Source organism: Stegostoma tigrinum, chromosome 3, assembly GCF_030684315.1.
Source record: "Stegostoma tigrinum isolate sSteTig4 chromosome 3, sSteTig4.hap1, whole genome shotgun sequence".
In the NCBI taxonomy this organism is placed as follows: domain Eukaryota; kingdom Metazoa; phylum Chordata; class Chondrichthyes; order Orectolobiformes; family Stegostomatidae; genus Stegostoma; species Stegostoma tigrinum.
The window spans coordinates 27,581,805-27,602,080 of NC_081356.1; the positions used below are offsets into that span (position 1 = coordinate 27,581,805).

Genomic DNA, 20,276 nt, shown 5'->3' on the forward strand with positions numbered 1-20,276 from the left:
TCCATAGTTTCATGATCACCATGGCAACGATGAGTTTTTCACGCCATATTTGTTACTTAATTAAACACAAATTCTCCATTTTGAACTCTGAGGCTGGATATTACAGGATTCTGAGGTCCCAGCACTACACTGCCATCAGCTAAAACAAGGGTGCTGCTCATGATCCTAAGAGTGTCCCATAGCAATTTAACATTGGGAGTAATGTTAACAGAAGACTCTGTACAGAAGGTGGCTCCCTTAATATTTCTAGCCAATTCAGGGCTGGCAGCTCTGTACTCTCAATAGCACCATCAGGAGCAGTGGCCACAGGCTGTCCCACCATGCTGAGTACCCCAGGTAGGCCCGGGGTCTTGGGCCTGTCTGGGTTGTGCCAGATTGAGGGGGTTGGGATCCAGGCTCAAGATGCCAGTGGCAGGATAGATTTTAGGAAGGGAAACTTTGGGGTGTGTTACCTCTGCTGTACCCAAAGGAGTTTATCCTCTCTCCCTTATTCAACATCAACCCGTGCAACTTTGTGAGTTTCATGTGTGGCACAGGCTTCCCACCAGTGTGGGTGGCAAAGGATAAGACCCTTAAATGACCATTAATTTTCCAGTTAAGTCTCTCAGTAGGCCCAAAAGGTTGGGTCTTGTATGATAACTCCCCGTCCAACAGTAAACTTTATGACAGGCAGTGGCAGAAAGGCAAAAGGCCACTTTTCAGGTATTATCTGCCCCTTGTTTTGTGTATACATTGTCTTTAAGAGAATTCACTTCCATGTGCTGTGTGTATACAATTTTGCAACTCTGCCTGACGATTACTCTGTTCTGGGTTTACAAGCAGGTCATGCAATAATCAAATGTAATGTCTGGTTCATAACTTATGATGTGTTTTACTTTTTAAATAAAGTAACCCATTGGAGATAATCATTCTCTCATGAACAAATGATTATTAAAACATTACAATTAAGATGACAACTGCAACCTTCAAATCTGCCAGTAGGGGTGTGTAAATGGAAGACCCTAGATGATCAGTCCAGACCTCTGAACTCATTGATGCAGTACCGTAACAGTGGTGCTCCTGTACCAGTGAAACAGTAGATGCTTACTTAATTAAGCTATCAAGTACATATATAAGGGACCATGCTAAATCTATGTTAATTGCTGTTCACCTGCAGAACAGATTTATTAAAACAGATGCTAATAAGATGCTTTAGTTTTGAGGGCAGATGAGGCATACTGGGACAATGTCCAGCTTTCCAGCCCCTACCAAAACTGTTCCATCGTTCACATAAATAATGGATCTGTATATTAACTCTATCTACCAACCCTGGTTCCATTAATTGCAACTGCGGTTTAGTTCGCAGCAGTCTCTTTTAAATCAGAGCTTGTAGTTTCAAGTTACACTCCAGAACTTAAGCAAAGCCATCTAAGCTTACACTGAAGTACTTACAAAATACTACATGGTCAGAAACACAGTCTTTTGGATGCAACATTAAATTGATGCCTCACTTACTCTCTCAGGACGATGTAAAATATCCCGTGGCACTATTTTTAAGGACAGCTAAGGAGCTATCCCAGTGTCCTGAACAGTAGTTGTCTCTCAATCAATTCTCACATTGTAATTCATGGGATCTTATGTTACGACACTGATAAACACTCAAAAAAAAGATTCCTTGCCCGTAATTTGCTTTGGGACCACCAGCAGCTGTGAGTGTTGCTACAAATTCTTTAATGTCCTTATTCAGCAGTATTTTTTCTCCATCCTAAAGTCTCTTTACTAGGCCCAGTATCATTTTCCTGTTTTATAAGCTCTGTGAAGCTCTTTGGGAATTGTGGCAATCTTTGGCCCAGAAGCAGTAATTGCTTTTTAAAAATTCTATGGAACCTGTGATTGATTTTCACCAATTCCAAAGGGGTAAATTGTAATTTTTTTTTGAAGAATAAGAAACACTGGTACCTGTAATCTGGGAGCTCTTAATCTGGAAGCAGGGCAAACTTGAAAGAGAGGTGAACTCGCAAAGGAGAGCTAACAAGCTGTGGAGCTGGGTGGTGAAGGCAATCAGTGCATAGATACAAGCCATACAAGGCAAGCGAAGAAGGCAGTATTGTGAAGAGGATAGGAATACTGCAGGGAAAGGGTGATCAAGCCATAGGTGCAGACACAAAGAGAAAGTAAGCAGAGACACAAGAGGTGTGTTTGTTGAATTCTTGGAAAGAGAAGAATCACATTTCTCTCAAAAGTAGTCACTTTTTATGTTCAGAGAAAGAAGGAGAAAAGAAGCTATTTGAGGCACTCTGCAAGCTAGTTAAGGTTTGGAATCTGAAGAGCTGTGGAATAGCTTGGTGACTCTAATGGCTAATATTTTGCTGGAGGTAGTAACAAAACAATGGACCAAGCTCCTAATTGTTAGTCAGCTGAAAAGAAGCACAGAAATATTGCACCATTTCATGCTGTCAAGACCTGACAGAGGGCCTGTTCATTGAAGTGTGCCTTGCTGATCACAATGGTATCAAGAACATGGTATGAATGTTATCAGAGATAATGGGAACTGCAGATGCTGGAGAATTCCAAGATAATAAAATGTGAGCTGGATGAACACAGCAGGCCAAGCAGCATCTCAGGAGCACAAAAGCTGAGGTTTCGGGCCTAGACCCTTCATCAGAGAGGGGGATGGGGAGAGGGAACTGGAATAAATAGGGAGAGAGGGGGAGGCGGACAGAAGATGGAGAGTAAAGAAGATAGGTAGAGAGAGTATAGGTGGGGAGGTAGGGAGGGGATAGGTCAGTCCAGGGAAGATGGACAGGTCAAGGAGGTGGGATGAGGTTAGTAGGTAGCTGGGGGTGCGGCTTGGGGTGGGAGGAAGGGATGGGTGAGAGGAAGAACCGGTTAGGGAGGCAGAGACAGGTTGGACTGGTTTTGGGATGCAGTGGGTGGGGGGGAAGAGCTGGGCTGGTTGTGTGGTGCAGTGGGGGGAGGGGACGAACTGGGCTGGTTTAGGGATGCAGTAGGGGAAGGGGAGATTTTGTAACTGGTGAAGTCCACATTGATACCATATGGCTGCAGGGTTCCCAGGCGGAATATGAGTTGCTGTTCCTGCAACCTTCGGGTGGCATCATTGTGGCAGTGCAGGAGGCCCATGATGGACATGTCATCTAGAGAATGGGAGGGGGAGTGGAAATGGTTTGCGACTGGGAGGTGCAGTTGTTTGTTGCGAACTGAGCGGAGGTGTTCTGCAAAGCGGTCCCCAAGCCTCCGCTTGGTTTCCCCAATGTAGAGGAAGCCGCACCGGGTACAGTGGATGCAGTATACCACATTGGCAGATGTGCAGGTGAACCTCTGCTTAATGTGGAATGTCATCTTGGGGCCTGGGATAGGGGTGAGGGACGAGGTGTGGGGACAAGTGTAGCATTTCCAGCGGTTGCAGGGGAAGGTGCCGGGTGTGGTGGGGTTGGAGGGCAGTGTGGAGCGAACAAGGGAGTCACGGAGAGAGTGGTCTCTCTGGAAAGCAGACAGGGGTGGGGATGGAAAAATGTGGTGGGGTTGGATTGTAAATGGTGGAAGTGTTGGAGGATGATGCGTTGTATCCGGAGGTTGGTAGGGTGGTGTGTGAGAACGAGGGGGATCCTCTTAGGGCGGTTGTGGCGGGGGCGGAGTGTGAGGGATGTGTTGCGGGAAATACGGGAGACGCGGTCAAGGGCGTTCTCAATCACTGTGGGGGGAAAGTTGCGGTCCTTAAAGGACTTGGACATCTGGGATGTGCGGGAGTGGAATGTCTTATCGTGGGAGCAGATGCGGCGGAGGCGGAGGAATTGGGAATAGGGGATGGAATTTTTGCAGGAGGGTGGGTGGGAGGAGGTGTATTCTAGGTAGTTGTGGGAGTCAGTGGGCTTGAAATGGACATCAGTTACAAGCTGGTTGCCTGTGATAGAGACTGAGAGGTCCAGGAAGGTGAGGGATGTGCTGGAGATGGCCCAGGTGAACTGAAGGTTGGGGTGGAAGGTGTTGGTGAAGTGGATGAACTGTTGGAGCTCCTCTGAGGAGCAAGAGACGGCGCCGATACAGTCATCAATGAAAAGGAGGAAGAGGTGGGGTTTGGGGCCTGTGTAGGTGCGGAAGAGGGACTGTTCCACGTAACCTACAAAGAGGCAGGCATAGCTGTGGCCCATGCGGGTGCCCATGGCCACCCCCTTAGTCTGTAGGAAGTGGGAGGAGTCAAAAGAGAAGTTGTTGAGTGTGAGGACGAGTTCAGCTAGGCGGATGAGAGTGTCGGTGGAGGGGGACTGGTCGGGCCTGCGGGACAGGAAGAAGCGGAGGGCCGTGAGGCCATCTCCATGCGGAATGCAGGTGTACAGGACTGGACGTAAACACATCCGCAACACATCCCTCACACCCCGCCCCCGCCACAACCGCCCTAAGAGGATCCCCCTCGTTCTCACACACCACCCTACCAACCTCCGGATACAACGCATCATCCTCCGACACTTCCGCCATTTACAATCCGACCCCACCACATTTTTCCATCCACACCCCTGTCTGCTTTCCGGAGAGACCACTCTCTCCATGACTCCCTTGTTAGCTCCACACTGCCCTCCAACCCCACCACACCCGGCACCTTCCCCTGCAACCGCTGGAAATGCTACACTTGTCCCCACACCTCCTCCCTCACCCCTATCCCAGGCCCCAAGATGACATTTCACATTAAGCAGAGGTTCACCTGCACATCTGCCAATGTGGTATACTGCATCCACTGTACCCGGTGCGGCTTCCTCTACATTGGGGAAACCAAGCGGAGGCTTGGGGACCGCTTAGCAGAACACCTCCGCTCAGTTCGCAACAAACAACTGCACCTCCCAGTCGCAAACCATTTCCACTCCCCCTCCCATTCTCTAGATGACATGTCCATCATGGGCCTCCTGCACTGCCACAATGATGCCACCCGTAGGTTGCAGTAACAGCAACTCATATTCCGCCTGGGAACCCTGCAGCCATATGGTATCAATGTGGACTTCACCAGTTTCAAAATCTCCCCTTCCCCTACTGCATCCCTAAACCAGCCCAGTTCGTCCCCTCCCCCCACTGCACCACACAACCAGCCCAGCTCTTCCCCCCCACCCACTGCATCCCAAAACCAGTCCAACCTGTCTCTGCCTCCCTAACCGGTTCTTCCTCTCACCCATCCCTTCCTCCCACCCCAAGCCGCACCCCCATCTACCTACTAACCTCATCCCACCTCCTTGACCTGTCCGTCTTCCCTGGACTGACCTATCCCCTCCCTACCTCCCCACCTATACTCTCTCCACCTATCTTCTTTACTCTCCATCTTCTGTCCGCCTCCCCCTCTCTCCCTATTTATTCCAGTTCCCTCTCCCCATCCCCCTCTCTGATGAAGGGTCTAGGCCCGAAACCTCAGCTTTTGTGCTGCTGAGATGCTGCTTGGCCTGCTGTGTTCATCCAGCCTCACATTTTATTATCATGGTATGAATGTTGTTGGGTACGGCTCCTGACTTAGTCTGCATGAGCGAAGAACAGTATATCATTGAATTGTATAGCTAGAAAGATATACATGCTGAAGGACAATGTTTCCTTGTTGCGTCAAAGATTTAAATTAATATTTCATTTGAAGCATTATTTGTCTGTTAACTCATGTTTAATCTGCATTAGTTTTTTTCTGTTAAGGTTAAAAGTTGCAAAAAACTTAAACTTTATGATTAATTTCACAATTTGTGGGTCATTAATGGTGCTACTTATTGCAAGTTTCTGTACAAACGCAGGAGGGCACAGCTTTCAGTACTGACACTCTACGACAATACCAAGTTTTTTTTGTTTTAATGTTGCAGTATTACTGTTACAATTATGGTCCAGTGTTATGGCTTATTTTTATTGAAGTCTTACTGCTACCACTATGGTCTAGTGTTGTGGCTTATTTTTTCACTTATTTTACCATGGGATTCTGAAATACATGGATTACGCAGGGTGATCATTCTAAGTTCTGTGATGCTTTTACAGGGAGTGAACAATGACCCTTCTGATGCCATGAGACCAATGAAATGATTGAAAGACATACAGTATTGTACAAAGGATGTAACAGAACTTTTCTCATTTTGCTTTCATAACACATGGCTAAATGCCCACCACACTCTATTCATAAAAGAACAGCTTGGCTCACACTGTAACTTCACTGTCTGATATTATATTAAAGCTGGTTACATATGAAATACAGTATTCCAAAGCAATAATGAAAAGCTTGAGCCTCAGGCATTTCGCTCATTGGTGTCCCCCACCAACCATTAGACTGGATCCAGAATCATTCAAAATCTGTTTGTTGGACCCGTATTGGAATTTTTATAAAAAAGTAACATTTCTTTTGTTTTTCTACCCTTTGGTTTCTGATAGCTGAATATTAATTATTACAGTAACACAAAGCCATGTTTCCTAAATAACCACTTTCTCACTTATCAAATTTGGAGGATTTTGTTTCCAGTTCAGCAGTACCTTAATTTTAAAATCCATGCCTTTGTTTGAAAGTTCATGCTTGGCTACCTTGCTCCTTCTGTATCTCTACAATCTTCTTGAGCTTCAGGAACTCCAGGATCTCCATATCCTTCCACTGTCTACCAGATCTGTTTCGCATCCCCAAGTTAAAATGCTTCATCATTAGCTGCCTGGGCCCTAAATTTTGGAGTTCCCACAACTTTTTGTCCATATCTCACGACCTCTCTCTCGTGCTTTATAATATTCCCTAAAAGCTAACTGTCAACCAAGCTTTCAGTTACCTGTCCTAATGTCCTCTTATGTGACTCAGTAACAATTTTGTTTTGTCTGATAATGCCCCTGTGGAGACATTCTTAGCCATGTTAAAGGCATGACGTAAGTGAAAGCTGTTGTTGCCGTGAGCAGATTCATCACACACTTTGTCATTATGTAGTGTTTACACTTTGCATTTGAAGTTGATGAAGGGTGGGGACCCAGCTGACCCCAAGGGCAGGAGCATCCCTGACCATTACAGGTAAAGTGCGGAATAAACAAAAGATCAATAAACATATTATTCTGACTGCTAGACTTGGATTGATATTAAAACATTCTCTTCCATTGCTACGCATGCTACAACAAGCTGAGAAGATATTTTGAGATAATAAAATGTGAGGCTGGATGAACACAGCAGGCCAAGCAGCATCTCAGGAGCACAAAAGCTGACGTTTCGGGCCTAGACCCTTCATCAGCGAGGGGGATGGGGGGAGGGAACTGGAATAAATAGGGAGAGAGGGGGAGGCGGACAGAAGATGGAGAGTAAAGAAGATAGGTGGAGAGAGTGTAGGTGGGGAGGTAGGGAGGGGATAGGTCAGTCCAGGGAAGACGGACAGGTCAAGGAGGTGGGATGAGGTTAGTAGGTAGCTGGGGGTGCGGCTTGGGGTGGGAGGAAGGGATGGGTGAGAGGAAGAACCGGTTAGGGAGGCAGAGACAGGTTGGACTGGTTTTGGGATGCAGTGGGTGGGGGGGAAGAGCTGGGCTGGTTGTGTGGTGCAGTGGGGGGAGGGGACGAACTGGGCTGGTTTAGGGATGCAGTAGGAGAAGGGGAGATTTTGAAACTGGTGAAGTCCACATTGATACCATATGGCTGCAGGGTTCCCAGGCGGAATATGAGTTGCTGTTCCTGCAACCTTCGGGTGGCATCATTGTGGCACTGCAGGAGGCCCATGATGGACATGTCTTCTTTACTCTCCATCTTCTGTCCGCCTCCCCCTCTCTCCCTATTTATTCCAGTTCCCTCCCCCCATCCCCCTCTCTGATGAAGGGTCTAGTCCCGAAACGTCAGCTTTTGTGCTCCTGAGATGCTGCTTGGCCTGCTGTGTTCATCCAGCCTCACATTTTATTATCTTGGAATTCTCCAGCATCTGCAGTTCCCATTATCTCTGAAGATATTTTGAGATACGGGTTTGGATGTTTGAATTGGAATCTGACAGCACAGAGGCATTTGGGAGGTATCTGAGTGAAGTGTGTAGCAGGCAGAGGTCAGTGTCATTACATAAAGCTGACCAAATGTAGAATAATTCTTGAACAACAAGTGCATTAATATAGCTGTTTTTTCAAATGAGAAGATATTGTTTGTAGGACCATTATCAACAGTGAACTAAAAAGGACATATTAGGACAGGCAATGAGAAGTTTGGTCAAAGAGGTTGACTTTTAAGAAGTGGCTGAAAGAAGGAGAGAGAAAGAGAAAGAGAAAGAGAGAAGTGGTGAGATATAGGGAGAGAATTCCAGAACTTAGGCTTAGCAAGCTGAGAACACAATTGTCAGTAAGTAAAATCAGGGATTGGTGCCAATTATGTAATACAAGTTCAATTAAACATTGTTTCAACAGAATATACTTTATCTTTCATCTCGCTACGCAGAGCTGATGTTGGAATTGCTGCTATACATATATCTAAAAGCCTGGTATAAATATTTGTGCTGTGCTCATTTAGCACAATCATATTGCAGACCTTGATGCCTCCCTGACAGACTAAAAATGTTTCTTCAAAGTCTGCTGCTATAAAAGGATAGAAGTATCCTTAATGAGCCACTGAGGAGACTGCTTCTTCGGCATCTAGCCAGTGCGTTGACAGCATAGTTCAAAAACTCTTCCATTTTTGTCAGAATACTTACAGCTTGCCGGTTTTGCAAATTGCAAAGTGCTGATGTCATGATGTGAGCCTTGCAGCAGTGCAAACCAGCAAAGCAGCAGCAATTAATCTGAATTAAACAAATCGTCATCCAGCAAGTCACAATGAGCAAATGCTGTAATTATATATAACTGGATATGATACAGAGATTTTGGACCTATCAAACCCTCTTTTAATGCAGGTTTCATCTGACCTACTACTCTGATGTATTCTAATCTTCTGAGGAACAGTCCCACAGCAACATTCCCAGCTCCTCAGTTATCATTCATAGTTTTCCAATATTCATCCTTTAGCCCACAACTCTACAATTTCGCACTGTTCCCAGAAACCTTTTAGACATGAACGTTCCAAACTTAGACCTCACAGGCTTTGTATTTCATGAAGTCGCCTGACAAAGGAGCAGTGGTCCGATAGCTTATGATTTTAAATAAGCCTGTTGGACCACAACCTGGTGTTGTGTGACATCTGACTTTGTTCCTGCCAGTCTAATGCTGGCATCTCCACATCATGACTTGCATTTCATAGGGCTTTGTATTTATCTCAGTCTGTACCTCGGATGTGAAAACTAAGGGATCATAAATATAAGGTGGCCACTAATAAATGCAGTTGAGAAAGAAGCAGAAACTTCTTTACCCATATTGTGGCGAGGATAGGGACCTCACTATCACAAGGAATGGATGGGGTGGTGATGGCCTAATGATATCATCGCTGGATTATTCACCCAGGGACCCAGATAATGTTCTGAGGACCTGTGCTCGAATCCCATTACAGCAGATGGCTTTGAATTTGAATTCAGTAAAAATCTGGAATTACGAATCTAGCGATGACGTGAATCCATTGTCAGTTGTTGGAAAAACCCATCTGGTTCACTAATGCCTTTAAGGGAAGAAAGCTGTCTACACATTAGTCCAGACTCATAGCAATGTAATTGATTTTTAACAACCCTCTGGGCAATTGAAGATGGGCAATAAATCTGACCTAGCCAGTGACGCCTTCATCCCATGACAGAATAAACAAAATAGCATGATGGAATTTAAAGGGAAGGTAGATAAACATATGAAGGAGGATGAAATAGAGGATATGCACTCTGTGAGAGACTCAGGTGACCCTACGTTCTACACCTGAGTTCACTCTCAGTGAAGATAATTGAAATGTTCTTGATATAGTCATAGCCCTGGGGATTCCAGCTATTAATACCCTGCGATCAAAGCCTATGAAATGATACCAACACTATCCTTTTGGCACCTCACTTTAGTACCTTAACTGACTGTCACTCTCGAACTCACTTTCAGTCCCAGACATGGTTACATTCTGTCCTTTGTCGTACCGCTCTGATAATATAGCACTCCTGCAGTAGTGGCCCTCTGACAGTGTAGTTCTCCCTCAGTACTGAGCATTCCAACTATGTAATGCTGTCTCAGCACTGACTATCTAATAGCTCAGCCACTGCCTCAATACCGACCTTCTCTGATAGTTATGTGTGCCTTCAGTGCTAAAGCTCCAATGGTGCAGCACCCTCTTGTCATTGACCTCCGTTAGTGCTGCACTTCTTTAACAGTAACTCTCCATCTGCACAGTGTTCCCTCACTAATGCTGTCTCAATATTGACCCTCTGCTACCTCAGTGCTGACTTTCCATTAATGCAGTGCTCCCTCAGTACTGAGCCTCCAGAAATGCAGAATTCCCTCTGTAATGGCTGTTTGACAGTAATAAAGCTCGCAAAGTAAAGGCCCTTTGATAATGCACTGCTTCCATATAGCCCCTCTAATCATATAGCATTCCCTCAGTGTGACAGTGCAGTTCTCCTCATTATTTTTACCCAGAAAATGCAGTACTGACTCTCACTACTAACTCTTTGACAGTGTAGCACATCCTTGGGACTGATCCTCCATCAGTGCAGTGTGCCCTTAGTACTGATTCTCTTACAGTGTGATGCTCCCTCAGTACTAATCCTCCATCATTGCAGCACTCCATCTGGACTGACTCAGTACTAAGTCTCTGACAGTGTAGTACTGCCTTAGTATTGACTTTCCAAAGATGTAGTACAGACTCAGTACTGACCCTCTAACAGTATGGTGCTCCTATACAGTATGATTCTCTGACAATACAACACTCTCTCAGTACTGACCCTCTAAGCTCTCCTTAGTACAGACATTGCTGATGGACTTCTAACTGTCTGCAACATTCCCTTAGAACTGCACTGGGGGTGCCAGTTTAGTATTTGTGGCTCTCATGTCTCTGAAATGAGAATTTTAACTCAGAAGATTTTACACGCAGCTTAGCATCAGTGCTATTGATTAACATAATGTAACAAGCTGCATATTCTCTATCTGGTATTGGGTAATGAGGACTCAACTGACATCAGTGCATTCATTGCCTAATATTTCATATGTCTTATTGCAGGCAACCCTTTCTGGATCTAATCTTGCTTGTTGTTTTAATCCCAGTGGTGTCACTGAAAATCCTGTACCTTTTCTTTAAGGTGCAAGATATACAGTGTAAAGCAGGAAAGATCAGTACATGGAGAAGCAGCAATGGTGAAATGACTCTCTGTATTCTGTCTTTTTCTAACTGTTGATATGATATTTGCCAAAGGTGACCACTAGGATTGATGTAGGCATTGATTATCATCCTATTATTGCGGATGAACCATTCCATGGGCCTGCCTTTATTATTCATCCTTGAGACATTGGCATCACTGGCAAGGCCAGCATTTGCTGTTTATCATTAGTGATCTTTCAGAACATGGTGATGGGTTGTGTCTTTGGAGAGCTTCTGGGGATACGTGGTGTAGATGCTACCACATTGCTGTTAGGGAGAGAGATCTAGAATATCGATCCAGTGACAGTGATATTTTTCCCAAAGTCAGACTGGTATGCAGTTTGGAGGGGTTGCCAGTTGCAGGCAACAATTACACATGTTTTGAGTTGTGTGTTTCTTTTACTGTAATTTATGTTGGCTCTTTGATAAGAAACAGCTCCTACAATTCAGTCTAACATGAAGTTGCAAGTATGTTTTCGACTAAAGAAGCTTACCTTAATGCAAACTGTTGCTATAAGCATTTATTCTATCTCTGTTGAACTCAAAATTTCATCCTCAACTACACAACAGAAGATGCCCAATTTCCATTTACCTTCCTCCACCAATGAATTCCAGATGCATCAATGCTTCATGATTGCTCTCATCACTCACATACAACTGTGGTTATTATGCATGTTTCCACTCAATTTTATCCGTAATCCTCAAAGTGGAGTGTCTCAGGCCCTAGTTTCTCATTGGCATTGGTTCTGTCCATCTTTCACATTTAGATCTGGGTGTCAATGTAACTCGTGAATTGGACTTTCACTGTCAGTCTTGATACTTGAGTGCAAAATCTATACTGACCCTCCAGGCACAATCCTGAGCGAATGTTTTTTCTTTAGACATTCATGGGATGTGGCATCAGTGGCTCGGCCAGTATTTAATTTCCATCCCTCATTACCCAGAAGCCAGTTGAGAGTCAACCGCATTGCTGTGGGTCTGGAGACAAATGTAGGCCAGACCAGGTGAGGATAACAGATTTCCTTCCCTGAAGGACACTAGTGGAGCAGAAGGGTTTTTCTGACAATCGTCATAGTCATCAGCAGATTCTTAATTCCAGATTTTTTAAATTGAATTCAAATTCCACCATCTGCCCTGGTGGGATTTGAATCCAGGTCCCCAAAACATTAGCTGAGTTTCTGGATTAGTAGACTAACAACAATACCACTAGGCCATTGCCACCCATTGCTGCCCAGACACAAAACTCCCCAACAAAATGGTCATCTGCATCTGCACAAATCAGCCCAGTGATATCAGTCAATGTCACTGTTCCATGTGTAATAGCAACACATGCGTAAGTGGCTCTACTGAGGTTGAATTTCCATTTGTCCAAGGCAACCTGGGACCAAGAACCTGCGAGTGGAGGGGGCCAAGACTGGCAGTGGGGCCAACGATTGTGAGTGGGGTGAAGGCTGGGAGAGAGAGAAAAGGCCAGTCACAGGGACAAAGGCTGGTGAAGTGGTGCCACCCTTAAACAATGCAGCTGGACAGCTGCACATGGTTGGTGAGGGAGAGATACTAGCTCCAGGCTAAATTTAGACTTTGGTGGTGGTGTAGAGTACTGACAGTACTAAGGACTTTCCCTCTACCTGGAACAGCAACGCATTTCACTGAATGCCTGAGGGCCACCTCAGTGCATTATTCATCTGGTTGAAAGGCAGCTGGACCATTAGTACTACAAAGTGAAGTTTCTCCTACTGTTCACAGTCAGTGCTACACTGTCAGAGCCTTTCAAATGCAATGATAGACTCCATTTAGCCACCAGCATGTCAAAAGATTCTTCAGGCTCAGCCTTGAGATGGCTGCTTGAGCAAACAGTCAGTACCAAGATGAGCTGAGCATTTGAGAGCCCTAGAGAAGAGAAAATGGCGCAAAGTTTGAAGAAGGCAGAATCTACAGCTTCTGACCTGGTGATAGATATAGAGCAGCAAGGGTGAGCTGGGAACATCATGGAGCTGAAGCACTGGCCTCTCGAAGGATGTTACAGATTGTATTGGGTGCTGATGTTCTGTAGGAGTGGCTTGGGCCTGGGTTAGATGACAGCGAACAGGCTTCAGAGGATCTGCAAGTAAAGTTGAAATCCACAGTGGGGAATGAGAAAGCTTTTTAAAATGCTGCCATTTGAAGGCTGAGAAAATTAGGAGTAAACAAAGCACCTTGGTGTTGAATGTTGCTGCTATTGTGATCGAGCATCAAGAGGCAAAGAAGCAATTTAAAATGATAGGAAAGGACAGTGGTGAAGTCACTTTTGGAGTACTGCATGCAGTCTGGTCGTCCTGCTATAGGAAGGATATTATTAAATTGGAAAGGATGCAGAAAAGAATTAAATGGATGATATTGGGACTGGAGGGTTTGAGATATAAGGAGAGGCTGGATGGCTGGGACTTTTCTCACTGGAGCAAAGCAAGCCGATGGTTTACCTTACCAAGGTTTATAAAATCATAAAGGGCAGAGATAAGGTAAATAGCAAAGATCTTTATCCTAGGGTGGGAATGTTCAAAACTAGAGGACACAGACTTAAGGTGAGAGGAGAAAGATTTATAAGGGACCTGAGGGGCATGTTTTTCATGCTGCAGGTGGTACATATATGGAATGAATTGCCACAGGAAGTGGTAGATGCAGGTACAGTTATAACATTTAAAAGACATTTGGACAGGACTACGGAAAGGGAAGGTTTGGGCGATGTGGGCGAAATGCAGGCAAATAGGACTAGTTAGGTTTGGGAAACCCAGTTGGTATGGATGAGTTGGACTGAAGGGTCTGTATCCATGCTGTATGACTCTATAAACCAAGGACCCATCAATAACTAACAGAACCTACAACAGCAATCAGTACACATTGACATTTCAACTGTTTTGCTGCAGGAAGGTTGATGTTGCACTTTTATACAAGACGCTTGATAGAACTCAGTTGGAGCAATGTGTACAGTTGTGGATGCCACATTATAGGAAAGATGTGAACACATTGGAGAGAGTGCAGAAGTGGTTTATAAGAATGGTTCCAGGAATGAGAAACTCCAGTTATGAGGATAGATTAAAGTTGGGACTGTTTTCCTTGGAGAGAAGGCACCTTAGTGGAGATGTGATAAGGGTTTTTAAAGCCATGAACCAGCTAGATAGAGGAAAAAAATGTGAGTGGTGGGGTGTGAAATGCACTGCCTGGAAATGTGGTGGAGTCAAGTTCAGTTGAGGCATTCAAGAGAGCATTGGAGGATTATTTGCACAGAAATGACGTGCAGGGATACGGGGGAAAGGTAGGAGATTGGCACTCGGGAATGGAACTGTGAAGGCACAATGAACCAAATGGCCTCCTTTTGCTCTGTAACAATTTTGTAATTCTGTTATATTGAAAAGAATTTGTAAAAAGAGTTTATTTTAAAACATTGGGGTTTTAAAGAAACTGTATTGACACTGTTTGACTGTCATCTCATATCTCAGCAAATCTTTGGGAAATACAGAATTGTGATAGAAGAGCAGACTGATGTTCAGGTGTTTAAGCCAAATATGAATAAGATGAGCTTTTACTGGAATGTGACCAGTTGAATAGCCTTCACAGATGAAGTTTCAGTCCCTGTCAAGTAGCATGGTGAAAATTGCAATGTACATACACCTGAAGATCTTGCACTTTAGCACTAAAACCTTTGAACTGTTCTACCCCGAAACTTCACGTCTTTTTATATCCATGATTTCGTGCAAAATGAGATAATTTTGGACCACCTATTCATTAAAGCGCCAAAACTGCCTACTTCAACCTCCATAACATCATCTTTCTCTGTCACTGCTTCAACTCATCTGTTGCCGAAAACCTCATTCATTCCTTTGGTACTTTAAACTTAACTATTCCAGTGTTCTTCTGATCAGACTCCCACCCTCTACTCTCTGTAAACTGAAACTCACCCAGACCTCTGCTGCCTGCATTCTAACTTGTACAAATCCCTGTTTGCCTAACGCAATCCCTTTAATTTCTGAGAGCTCTGTAGCCCTAGTAGATCCCAGCCTTGTTCAGTTCTGGTCTGTTCAGCATCCCACATTTCTTTGCTTGACCATTGATGACTGTGCCTTCAGTTACCTGGACCCTAAACTCTGCAGTTCATCATCTTAGCCTCACTCCCCACCAATAGATACTCCTTAAAACCTACATCTTTGACCAAGCTTTTGCTCACGTGACCTGATATCCCCTTATGTGACTTATGTGATATAAAAATTGTTTGATACAACTCTTGTGAATTAGCCTGCATTATTTTACTAGGTTAAAGGCACTACATAAACATTAAGTTTTTATAAGACCAGTAAGTAACAAAACTGCAGCAGTTCAGTGAAGGCTATTTTCTTGAGGGCTAGCCAATTAACGTTGGCCTAGCCAATAACACCCCATCTCAGGAACAAATAAATAAAAATCCATGCCCTTATCTGAGTACAATTTACAGTAGAAGATTCACCATTGCAATTCTTTTTGCCAGAAGGCCCCAGCTGAGAGCTAGAGTCAGTCTGTGGACAAACAATTGTGAATAGATTTACATTTACACAGTGGGGTTATTGTGGTCACATAGCTCAGTATTGGACAAAGCTGATCATATGCTTTCCAACGCAATAAATTGCTCTTGGTTTATGCAACATTGACATTGCTGTATTAGAACAGTGAAAGCAAAATCGAGTCAGAGTCACTGTGCAATGATTATTGTTGCTTAAAAAGCCTGTACGATCTTTCATAACTGTGAATAGGCCAAGCATTGAATCATTCAGTAAAAAGGACTAGTGGAATGTTGCCTTTATCTCAAGGTTGAAAGACAAAAGTGGAGAAGCACTGTCAATTAATGTGTTCAGTCTAGGCTCCAAACTAAGGCAAGCATATGTTGACCTTATAAGGCGTGCAATGCAGATCCTCTGTAATGATACCAGAACTAAAAGTGTCAATCAAATTTAAGGACAAGTTGCAGAGACTAGGCTTGTATTCTCTTCAAATACAAGCTGAGGACGCTTTGATCAAGAGAAATAAGAAACAGGAGCAGGAGTAGCCTATTTGAGCCCCTAACTATGCTTAGTTTTTCAATAAGATCATGGGTAATTTTCTATGTTAATACTATCTCCCCACAGTCGTTTGTATATCCCTTAATTCTCGTAATACCCAAATATCTGTCAACTTCTGTATTGAATATATTCAACAACTAAGCATCCACAACACTCTGGAGGAGAGCATTCCAAAGATTCACAAATATCTCAGTGAAGAAATTTTTCCTTGTGTCAGTTCTAAGTGGTGAACCTCTTAGTCTGAGACTGTGGTCCCTCTGTCCTAGATTCTGCAGCCAAGGGGAATGTTTGTCTGCTGCCTTGTGCTTCCTCCCCTAACAGCCTTCTGCCGCCCAATCTTTTCATTCTCGATCAAAATGTTAGAAATCAGCCAGATTACATTCCAAATTTTAAAAAGCTGCAGTATGTTGCAAATGTTTTCAATAATTAGAAATAGCCCAAAGCCAACCTGTGAAATATGTAACATCCCCCCAAACCCAGTAGCTCTTTTTATGACTTGAATTAGCTTTTTTGTCACATGTACTCAAATGAGTACAGGGAAAAGTTTACAAGTTGCCACATAAGGTGCAATCTGAGGCGCAAGGTATCAAGGCACAAATTCTTCAGAGCAAGTCATAGGAGAAAGAAATAGAAAAATAAAGAAATAAAAATTCCAGCCTTGCAAATAGTAGGAATAAATCAGAAAATTGAAACATAAAAAGTTCAGAACAACATCCTTCCTCAACTTTAAGTAAACAAGACATATTCCTTGTAGGAAATAACTGAGTTGGGCATTAAAACAGATCATTCCTGATTAAGAGACAATAACACAGTGTAGAGCTGGATGAACACAGCAGGCCAAGCAGCATCAGAGGAGCAGGAAAGTTGACGTTTCAGGCCTAGACCCTTCTTTCTGAAGAAGTGTCTACACCTGACACGTCAGCTTTCCTGCTCCTCTGATGCTGCTTGGCCTGCTGTGTTCATCCAGCTCTACACCTTGTTATCTCAGATTCTCCAGCATTTGCAGTTTCTACTATCTCATTCCTGATTAACATCATTGCTAATTCCTCTTGTCCATGCTGCTTGGCTAACCAGGATTTGTGCTTACAGAAATATATTATTAACAGAAGTTTCATCATGTGCCCTTTGTGGGTAAACTCTTCAGAGAGTCAGAGTGAAAGAAGAGGTGTGGAGAGCTTTTATTATGCAACGAGCTATTGTGATCTTCTGAAAGAGCAATAGAAACAGATTAAATAACAACTTTTAAAAGGAAGTCAGATAACTGATGAAAAAAGAGAAATTTGCAGTTCTCCGGGCAGAAACTAGGGGAGCGGGTCTAATTAAACATCTGTTTCAAAGAGCCAGCACAGGTACAATGGGCTAAATGGCCAACGTCTCTGCCAATTGGTTGTATGTTGAGTATGAAACCTGTTTTGGACAAAGTGCAATTGAACTATTTTGTGTGTCACAGGGTCTGATCACATTCGAGAGAAGGATGGTCTCTGGGCTGTCCTTGCATGGCTGTCTATTATCGCAGCTCGAAAACGGAGTGTGGAGGAGATTGTTAAGGAGCACTGGGCCCGCTTTGGTCGGAATTACTACTGCAGGTGAGCTGATCATCCACTCGGCGAGACACGGCTCATATTACACCCTTGCAGCTGAGACCATTATTGATCCCTGTCAGACAGACTTGTCCCTGAACTCAGTTACCATTCAGTTTCCTCTGGAACTCAGTGGATTGAGTTCTGAATTGTTGGATAATTAAATAAATTAGCATTCTTTGTAGGATTACATATTAACCCACCCCACTCTTCAGTGATTACACACCCATGGTTACCGGGTTAAAATCCAGGAACTCTCAAAGTAACAGTGCAATGGGAGCAACTTCACCAAAATGGACCGAAGTGGTTTAAGAAGCAGACCCAACATTACCTTTCCAAAGCCCAACTAGAGATAAGTACCAGCTTTTCTAATAATACTAAGGTTCCTAAAGTGAAAATGAAAAGGGAATATTCTATAGTCCTCTGATATTCTGTTGCTGTCTTATTTCCTATAATTTTACTTTTGCTCCCCTCAGCTCCTTACCTGAACTTGCTTTCTGTTTATGAGTAGGTTCGATTATGAAGATATTGACCCACGAGTTGCCTACTATTTAATGAGGGATCTTGAAGCAGTTGTCACAGAACGATCATTCATAAACCAACAATTTGCCGTTGGCAATCATAACTACACAGTGGAGAAAACTGAAAACTTTGAGTACACAGATCCTGTGGATGGCACCGTGACCAGGAACCAAGTGAGTGATCAAGCTATTCTGCACTTATGCTCTTCAAGGGACTAGTCAGCAGTGATGAATGAGTATTTTTTGCATTAAGCCTTCCAGGGAAAGTTTGCATTTCTGCAGCACCTTTCAGAACCTCAGGACACACCAAGAGCCAATTGGCCACCACAACAATGTACAAAGACAGAAACCAATGTGCACATGGCAAGATTCCACAAACAGCAATTTTGATAATAAGCAGGTCGTTGGTTTTTAGCAATATTGATGAGGATTAAATTTTAGCTAGGCTCGATGGGAGAATCCCCGTACTCTTTTTTACACTGGCAGCTGTCAAATCTATTAATGCATTTATGGAATGGTTACAACATAGAAGGAGATTATTCAGCCCATTCTGTCTGTACTAGCTCTCTTGGGAGTTATCTACATAGTGACATTCTCCTACCTTCTCCCTATAGCTGTACACATTCTTCCTTTTCAAATAACAATCCAATTCCATCTAGAATGCCTCTATTGAATTTGCCTCGATCACATTCGCAAGTAGGGTATTCCAGATCTCAGGAACTTGCTGAGTAAGAGTTTTTCCTTGTGTCACATTTACTTCTTCTGGAGTCATAGAAATCTACAGCACAGCAAAAAGCCCTTCAGCCCATCGAGTCTGCACTGGATAAAACAACCTAACTTTTCCAGCACTTGGCCCATAGCCCTGTATGCTTGGGCATTCGAAGTGTATGTATAAATACTTCTTAAATGTTATGAGGGTTTATGCTTCTACTGCCCTCTGAGTCAAACAAATGTCTCCTCACATCCCCCCTAAACTTCCTGCCTCTTACTTTAAATCCATGCACCTGGTCATTGATGCCTCCATTGATCCATCTACCCGATCTGCACCCCCCAATTGGATAATCTCAGTCACGTCTCCTCAGACCCCAATGCTCCAAGGAAATGACCCATGCCTATTCAATCTCCCTTTGAACTAAAATTCTCTCAGCACAGGCAACAAGTATTAAATCTGCTCTGCTCCCTCTCCAATGCAATCACATCCCACCTATAATGTTGATTCCAGATCTTCACACAATACTAACTGAAGTTTTATGCAGTACCAACACAAACTCCCTGCTCTTAAACTCTCTGCTTTGGCTAATATAGGCAAGAATTCTATGCACCTCCTTAACCACTTTATGTACCTGCCCTGCTACCTTATAGGACTGGTAGACATGCACACCAAAATCCCGCTGATCCTTGGTCCTTCTCAGAGGTCAATTCATTGTGTATTTACTTGTCTTGTTTGTCCTGCCCAAGTGCATCACCTCACACTTCTTGAATTCCGTTTGCCACTGATCAGCCCATCTACAACCAGGCAGTCTATACTTGAAACTTTGACTGCTCCTTTCCTCCAGATGTTGCCTGATCTGCTGTGTTCTTCCAGCCTCCAGTTTGTCTATCTCTATCCTCCTATAATCTGTCCTCTTCGCTACTTACCGCCGTACTTATTTTCGAATCATCCATGAACTTACTGATCAGCGCTCCTTATCCAAGCCGACATCATTTTTAAGTACCACAAACAGCAAGGGCCCCAACTCTGAATCCAGCTGAGCCCCACTGGACACAGGCTTCTATCCATCAGGAATCATCCTCCGCTTTCTGCCAATCAGCCAATCATGGATCCAGTTAGTCAAATTTCCTTGAATCCCAAGGTCTCTTAGCTTTGCTGTCACTCTCCTGTGCAGGACCTTATCAAAAACCTTGCTAAAGTCCAAACAGACTG

General features: G+C 43.9%; 1 protein-coding gene across 1 annotated transcript in view; it reads left to right on the forward strand.

The window, feature by feature from the left end:
- The window catches only part of pgm5 (phosphoglucomutase 5), a 294,643-nt gene that overhangs the window by 252,169 nt on the left and 22,198 nt on the right, over window positions 1-20,276 (forward strand). The window contains exons 8-9 of the mRNA XM_048527372.2: window positions 17,702-17,837; window positions 18,343-18,526. Coding sequence (XP_048383329.1) covers window positions 17,702-17,837; window positions 18,343-18,526 — 320 coding nt within the window. The remainder of the gene's footprint in view (window positions 1-17,701; window positions 17,838-18,342; window positions 18,527-20,276) is intronic.